The following is an 8,401-nucleotide window of genomic DNA, read 5'->3' as shown; positions in this document are numbered from 1 at the left end:
CATTTTCAGGAGGAGGGATTTGGTGGGTGAGGAGGAGACTTCTTCAATACTATCCTGTCTCTTCCAGTCATGTGTTACTCAAAACAGCCTTTAAGGACATCAAGGTCTGCCGCTGTTTGGAATTCCTTTGTTTTCTTTGCATTCGTCTTCCTCCTCCTCCTCCTCCTCCTCCTCTTCCTCCTCCTCCTCTGGTAAACATGGGAACAAAGGGAGGAAAAAGGAAGAGGGGAAAAAAAGGAAAGAAGGAAGAGTAGCTTACAGTCTTCAGGGAAAGGGAGGGGCGGAGAGTGGAGAGAAAAGAATGATGGCGGCAAGGAAGGCAGGAAGGAAGGAAGGAAGAAAAAAAGGAAGAACGTTCGCTCCTATGGCCGCAGGAAGAGACAATGCTCTCCTCTTCTTCCTCTTCTTCTTCTTCTTCTTCCTCCTCCTCCTCCTCCTCCTCCTCCTCCTCCTCCTCCTCCTCCTCCTCCTCCTCCTCCTCAACGCCAGGTAGGAAACACACTCCACTCTACACTAAATGCAAGCATGATATATCCTCCCACACACACACACACACACTCTCTCTCTCTCTCTCTCTCTCTCTCTCTCTCTCTCTCTCTCTCTCTCTACAGTATTCTCATCACTTCCTTCCTTCCTTCCTTCCTTCCTTCCTTCATTTATTCATTCCTCTCCATCTCTCCTTCCTCCATCTTTACATCCTGCCCAATCTTCCTTTCTTGTTTGCTTCCTTCTTATCTACAGTTCTTCTCGTGTTCCTTCTCTCTCTCTGTCACATATTCATTCTTTTCTTTTTATTTTTCACATCACAATTCATTTTCTATCCCAGTAGCTTTTTTTTTCCTTCTTCGACACCATAATGACAACCTATACAAGTCACGTCACACTGAAACACACACACACCTGTTCTCACACCAAAACACATACACAAACACCTGACCTGTCGAATACATGAACGCTTGGCTGAAAGTGGCATTTGTCATGGATATAAATAGAAAGAATCATAAAAGAAAAAAAGATCAGATGTTGAAGCAAGCGATGCCAAACACCTTGCGTGGTCCAAATTGCAGGTGTTCCCAGGTGTTACAGTATGATGTGCCATGTGATAAGCTGGTGGTGTTGTGGATGTGATGAGTGATAAAAAGAATACAGGCGTGTAGAAAAGGCTGATTTTCTGCACAGTGGTAGGTTAAGTGTGTGCGATGGGTGTTGAACTAAGTGTGAGTCATTTGTGTTGTGTGGGGCATGTAGCACGTTCATTAGTATATGAGGAGGAAGTGTCCATCAGGTCTAGTTTATTCAGTTAGTTGTTAGTTAACCACAAAAAAAAAAAAAAAAAAAATTGACGTACATCAGTATGAGGATTTAAAGTAAATATAAGATGATTTAACAGTGTCTGATCACGTTTTTGAAAATCAAAACACAAAATATTTCTACTAAAGCTTGCAATAAACTGGTTGTCTAAAAGCAAATTTACTATAAGTTTTCTCAAATACAAAAGTTAACTGCTAAGCAATAATTTTCAGTTACAACATCTAGAACACTGAGAAACATGTGGTAGTTCATGTATACAACATTTTTATCTTTACCCACCTGCGATCAACAACTACTAATTTATCGAGTCTTCTAAAGCTCTGTATTGACTCTGCACGGACGACCTGATTGCTGAGTCTATTCCTTGCATCTCGACACACTAGTAAGCTTAATTATAATTAGTCTTCCGTATGGTTGCCATATGAACGCGTGCACCATATAATGTGTGGCTATGATGCACACATCCATACATAGCCATGCATAGACATTAGCATACATGTTTGCTGCACGTGGACAGGTAACAGGTGTGTCATGCAAAACAGTTCACAACGAACAACTGTGATTGATATTTGTCAATTCCTTTTCATATTTCAAAAACTGAAAGAAAACTGCAAAATATTATACAATGTATGTCTCACTTTCATGGACTCGTGGCAAATTGTTCAACTAGAAGCCACGGGTGTGCAATCAAGCTTACCCAACGCTGTCTAGAACATTGAACTTTGATGCATGTTTCGTCACAATACCGGCAGAGAATGAAACATTGTAGCTTGACAAGTATCGGTGAATATTGATAAGAATTCCAACAATATCAATAACATTAGTAGAAAGCATTGGCTGTTGAATCCGTCAGTGACACATCGGCACATCCCTATTGATGGTAGTCATTAGAGACGAGAGATAATACTCCTTCACTCGTTGCCGTAGCTTGACTGGACGCAGCCTCTCCTCCAGCTTAAAAACACAAAACAGAATATGCGTTGTAGAAGTTACAATTTCCCTGGGGAGACAATTAAATGCTCAGGGACTCCCGCGTACAGGCCAGACGACTTCTTGTGCTTTCCTTTAGTTTCCTTTATTCCTTTAACACACGGCAACCAAGTCAGTATATTAATGCAACTTAATCTATATTTCTTACATTTTTTATATATATCTTGTTCACGCTGGCTGTTGTTTGATGTCCATTACTACAGTAAGAAAAAATAACAGTGTGAGAGAGAGAGACGAGCATGTACACCGGCCGAACACTGTCTTAAAAGGAGAGGATTGTGAAGACACCGCCGCTACTTGATGAAAGGAAGGAGGAATCATTATAGGAAACTTAGACGTGCGGGAAAGAAAAATAGATGATATTCTGTACTGATCTTTGGTTGTGTGTGTATGTGTGTGTGTGTGTGTGTGTGTGTGTGTGTGTGTGTGTGTGTGTGTGTGTGTGTGTGTGTGTGTGTGTGTGTGTGTGTGTGTGTGTGTGTGTGTGTGTGTTTTTTTTTTATTTAATAGTTTTACAGGGCTACGTATAAGACTTGCGCTGCTCTCTCTCTCTCTCTCTCTCTCTCTCTCTCTCTCTCTCTCTCTCTCTCTCTCTCTCTCTCTCTCTCTCTCTCTCTTTTGTGTGCGTGTGGAATTAAGTACATGAACGGTAGTGCCATAAAAAAAACCACGAATATTTTGTAAATGGTAATTTTTGGGATTACAGGGAGAGTAAGTGCATGCGTGGCGTGTAGAACCCCGGAGATGAGGCGGCGGCGACAGGTTTGTGATGAGCCACTTGTTGTTGCTGGTTGATTTACGTTCTGTTGTGTGAAATTGCTTGTCTTGTTGATGTGTTGTTGTTGGTGGTGGTGGTGGTGGTGCGAGGTGTATATTTATGAAAGTGTTGACGTGTAAGAGAAGAGAGAAGCGAAGTTTTAGTTTTTTGGATGTCATTTTCTTTTTTTTTTTTTTTTTTTTATCCTTCAAACGATTTTGACTCAAAGGTTAACAGTAGAGAAATAGAAAAAAGAAAAAGGAAATGATTAAACCTAATGTATATATGTTTTTGCTCCAACGCTCTTTTTTCCTAATCTTCTCTTTGTTTTCTTAAAGTACTGCTATGTGTCTATGGCTGTTATTCACTTATTTTTCTAAAAATTTTCTCCAATATACAGCAATTCTTGATACTAAAAACCAACGTATAATTTTTTGATAAGTTTCTAAAAAAATAATTACTGGATAGATTTTGCAATTTCTAGCCAGTTCAGAGATGGGTGTATATTAAGAGGTAAGTGTCTCAGGGTGGCTGGTGATTAAGAAAAGATAAGTCAAAGGGAAGTGAAGGATTAAACAGCCTCAAAACGACAGATGGATCAATTACTGTAAGTTCTTCATGTGGCTGTGATAATATATATATATATATATATATATATATATATATATATATATATATATATATATATATATATATATATAGATAGATAGATAGATAGATAGATATATGTGTGTGTGTATGTGTGTGTGTGTGTGTGTGTGTGTGTGTGTGTGTTACAGTCAGAACCCGAAATCAGCCAGAACTAGTTTCAACTAGTCAGAACTAGAAGTATAATTTATTGTTTGTAAAAACTAGTATTACCTAGGCAAAACTAGTTTCTTAACATAAAGGCTCGGTAAAACACGAAATGTATTTTACACCTTGTTTTACCTACACACCAGTCAAAACTAGTTTTAACAATTTGACTGTAATATATATATATATATATATATATATATATATATATATATATATATATATATATATATATATATATATATATATATATATATATATATATATATATAGTCAAAACCCGGAATCAGTCAAAACTAGTTTTAACTAGGTATTTTCAATGTGTTGGTGAACAACTAGTATTACCTAGGCAAAACTAGTTATACCTTAATGTGTTTGGTATAACTAGAAATATCAAAGTTTAACTAGTTAAATCTAGTTTTATCTGATCGTTTAAGTTAAAACTAGATTCAACAACGGTACTGAATGTCAGAAGTGGGTGAGGGATATGACCACTCGTTTGAGTACCATTGCTCGTTTGAGTACCATATTTGGGGAACTCAAACATAATTTGTTTGTGTTTGTAGCTCATTTTAGTACCTTTTTAGGTTGCTGAAACGTTTATTGGTCTATTCACATATTTCAATGACATCAAACCGCTTCAGTCTTCTGTACTGTAGAGACGTTTTCTTCTTAGCAGTTTTAGCCTCCTTTACCTCCTGCAGCAGTGAACCGTATTTTTCTGCAGTAAGTATGTTGTAGTGTGATTCTTGTTGCTCGTCCCACTTCAGTATGGTCTGTAAAAACATAGTCTCCCATTCAGTGTCAGCTGCCTGGTTAGGAGGGTGGTCAGGAGGGTGTTCAGGATGGCCAGGTGAGCTCCAAGTTGCCATCTTGTGGTAATGGTGGCTGACAGGTGAAGTAAATCAGTGAACCAGGTAAATGAGAATGAATCGTCCCCCCCTTCCCCCACCCTAAAAACTATGATAATATTGTGACCAATCATTAACGCCCACCTCTCCACTATAAGGCCGAACTGCCAGTTTCACTTTTAGTCTAACCTAGTTTTCCCAAACTTAACAATTGTTAAAACTAGTTTTGACTGAAGTGTGTAGGTAAAACTAGGTGTAAAATACATTTCGTGTTTTACCGAGCCTTTATGTTAAGAAACTAGTTTTGCCTAGGTAATACTAGTTTTTACAAACAATAAATTATACTTCTAGTTCTGACTAGTTGAAACTAGTTCTGGCTGATTTCGGGTTCTGACTGTAACACACACACACACACACACACACACACACACACACACACACACACACACACACACACACACACACATATATATATATATATATATATATATATATATATATATATATATATATATATATATATATATTAATATATTTAAATAGCCTCGTGAAAAGCAATGTAGTATAACAGCACGTCCTCCTTTGTGTTCGTTTGTATTTGGTTGTAATGTTGTAGTCTGTGTCACCTGGTACGTACACTCACTCCCCGGGCACAGGTGAGGGCCCCCCGAGGTGTACTGATGCGTTTATAAATGCCAATGGAATACTAACTCATTTTACGGACTCTATTTATGTTTATTGGGTGGAAACATGCATGTGGTAAGTTGTGGATAAATGGCGTTGTTGTGTGGCAGAAAGATTGGCTTTACGTTATTTTAATTAAGATTGGAGATGAGGATAATGGACATTTGAATAAAGTCTATATAAAGAACAAGAAAATATAAAGAATGGGTAAAGAAAAAATGGACGAATATTATAAAGATTATAGAAGAAAAATGTTGGAGGGAAAAGATAAGTTAGAGAAAACAAAGGAAAGAGTGATGTATAGGTCGCCCATCACCAATTTAGCATCATTGCCATCTGTAGAATGCCGGAATAGAGATTTTGGCGGATTGGAGAGATTTGCTGGTAACACGTTTAATCAAACGTTTAATAATTTTATCTTACCTTCGACATACTCTGTAAATCACTATCACTTTTCTGTCAACTCTAATATATCATAACGCCGCCGTGGTACAGTGGAACCATACGTGTTTTGGGGACCGAGGGGTCTCCAAGCGCACGTGTTCGAATCCTGTCCACGGTCCGAGTGTAGTCTGGGCTTCCTCACTTGGGGCAATGGTTTCCTAGCGGGTGGGCTTTGAGATAGGAGGTACCACACAAAGTATCCCCTTTAGCCCATAAATTCCCGTGAAAAGCCCACATGGTATTAATAAAAAAAAGAAAAGAAAACAATAACAAAAACAAAGAATGGATGAACTCGAGAAGCGTGACGAAGCGAAACAGTCACAAGAAGCAGCAGCTGTACTTGCTACCCATTCCAATATGTTGTCTACGTTCATCATTAACCTGCTCCAGTGGCTCCACCAAATAAAGGAAATGTTCTTCGTTGTATGAAACGCAAGCTTTGAGAAAAAAAAAAAAAAATTTACAGTAGTACGTCTGCGGAACCATGAGTTATACAGCATTGACTCTTTGACAGGTTATCACATGAATAAACATTAAAGAACAATTGCTCACCTTTTTGGTAACAATATCAGCTGCACAGGACCAATGCTGTCAGTATCGGCCAGAAATGAAGTATGACAATTCAGTTCAGTATTGGCTGCATCGACAGCGATAGGACATACCACTCGAGTATTTCAAAGTTTGCGCTTTTCACAACAACAACATGTCCTGTATTCACTGGAGCCATGGCCGAGAGAGAGAGAGAGAGAGAGAGAGAGAGAGAGAGAGAGAGAGAGAGAGAGAGAGAGAGAGAGAGAGAGAGAGAGAGAGAGATGTGATGGATGTGTATGAGGATAGATGAAGGAAAGTGAAGGATGAGGGAGATGAGATGAAGGGAGAGTAGCAAAGAATGAAAGGAAGGAAGAGAAAAGAAGAAAAAAAGGAGAGTTGGAAGGTGAGAGCAAGGGGAGGAGAGAGGGGAAGAGGCACGAGAGAAAGGAGAAATGAAGAGAAGAGAGGAAAGATTCAAGGAAATTCATCACACACACACACACACACACACACACACACACACACACACACACACACACACACACACACACACACACACACGTTTTCTATTCAAAGTTATTGTTATTAATATTCATGTTATGTGTGACTACTATTTCGCTGTGAATTATTTGTTTACATTCATTCATCATTCGTTTACCTGTGTGTGTGTGTGTGTGTGTGTGTGTGTGTGTGTGTGTGTGTGTGTGTGTGTGTGTGTGCTTGTGTGTGTGAAGGTACAGTGCAGGTCAGTCTGTAAAAAAAGTGTGTGAATAAGTGAGTGAATTTTCGTCTATTGTGTTTTTTTAGTGATGACATTTTTTTAAAGGCATCATCTCGTAGGAAGAGTAATTAATATCAGTAGTGGTAATGATGGTGGTGAAGTAGTGAAGGTGGTGGTAGTGGTAGTAATGGTGATGATGGCACACTGGCGGTTCTTCAAAAGGGATCGAACCCTCTGCATATTAATTCAGGCGTCTATAATTCTGTCTATAGAGTCTTGTGACATGACTTTGGGCAGCCGGGGATGGCCTGGGTCGGGGAACGGGCTATGTGGGAGAAATGGAAGGCAAAGTAGTGAGCAGGTGTGTGTGTGTGTGTGTGTGTGTGTGTGTGTGTGTGTGTGTGTGTGTGTGTGTGTGTGTGTGTGTGTACACACACACACACACACACACACACACACACACACACACACACACACACACACACACACACACACACACACACACACACTTCTCGTAATGAAACACTGCTTAAAGGGAGAAGGCAGCAGAACGTAGAGGAGGAGGAGGAGGAGGAGGAGGAGGAGGAGGAGGAGGAGGAGGAGGAGGAGGAGGAGGAGGAGGAGGAGGAGGAGAAGGAGGAGAAAGAGGAGGAGGAGAAAGAGGAGGAGGAGGAGGAGGAGGAGGAGGAGGAGGAGGAGGAGGAGGAGGAGGAGGAGGAGGAGAAGAAGGAGGAGAAAGAGGAGGAGGATACCACCACCACCACCACTACCAACAACATAATCACACCACATCATCATCAACAACAACAACAACAACAACAACAAAAACTTCTAGAATTCATAAATACTTCATAAAATCACCATATCGCAAACAGAAAACAATCAAAACTACAGTAATATCCTTGTCTTATCTCACAATGCAGTGCTAAATGAGAGAGGAACACCCGTCTTTACACCAAACTGACGCCTTCTTAAAGCAGAGTAGCGGAGACAAGACGTCGATGTGAAGGTTCGGGGGAAGAACTGAGCCTCCCTTCCCTTCCCTTCCCTTCTGCCTCTGTGCCTTGTTTCATCATAGGAGGAAACGTTATGTACATTCGAGCAGCGTTCCTAGTCCTTCTCTCACATTCAGTATCTTTTGGTTGCCTTCTATATCTTTTGGGTTAAGTGAGTTGCATTACTTAATCGTTACTTAGATTATCATAGCTTTTTTTTTTAATGTAAGTGGGAAAAACTGGCCAAAGGGAACAAAAAAGTAAAAAAAAAGAAAAATATTTGCTATTCCCCGTGCAGGTCCGAGTGAGTTAGCTAAAAGGA

General features: G+C 39.7%; 1 protein-coding gene across 1 annotated transcript in view; it reads left to right on the top strand.

The window, feature by feature from the left end:
• Nucleotides 1-383: 383 nt before the first annotated feature.
• Nucleotides 384-8,401, top strand: part of LOC123516718 (uncharacterized protein DDB_G0271670-like) — a 36,393-nt gene continuing 28,375 nt past the window's right edge. Inside the window, exon 1 of the mRNA XM_045276319.1 lies at nt 384-474. Within this exon, the coding sequence (XP_045132254.1) occupies nt 384-474 (91 nt within the window). The remainder of the gene's footprint in view (nt 475-8,401) is intronic.

Source organism: Portunus trituberculatus, chromosome 41 (assembly GCF_017591435.1).
Source record: "Portunus trituberculatus isolate SZX2019 chromosome 41, ASM1759143v1, whole genome shotgun sequence".
NCBI lineage: Eukaryota > Metazoa > Arthropoda > Malacostraca > Decapoda > Portunidae > Portunus > Portunus trituberculatus.
Note: the sequence above shows the minus strand (reverse complement) of the source record. Positions and strands in the feature narration are given on the sequence as shown.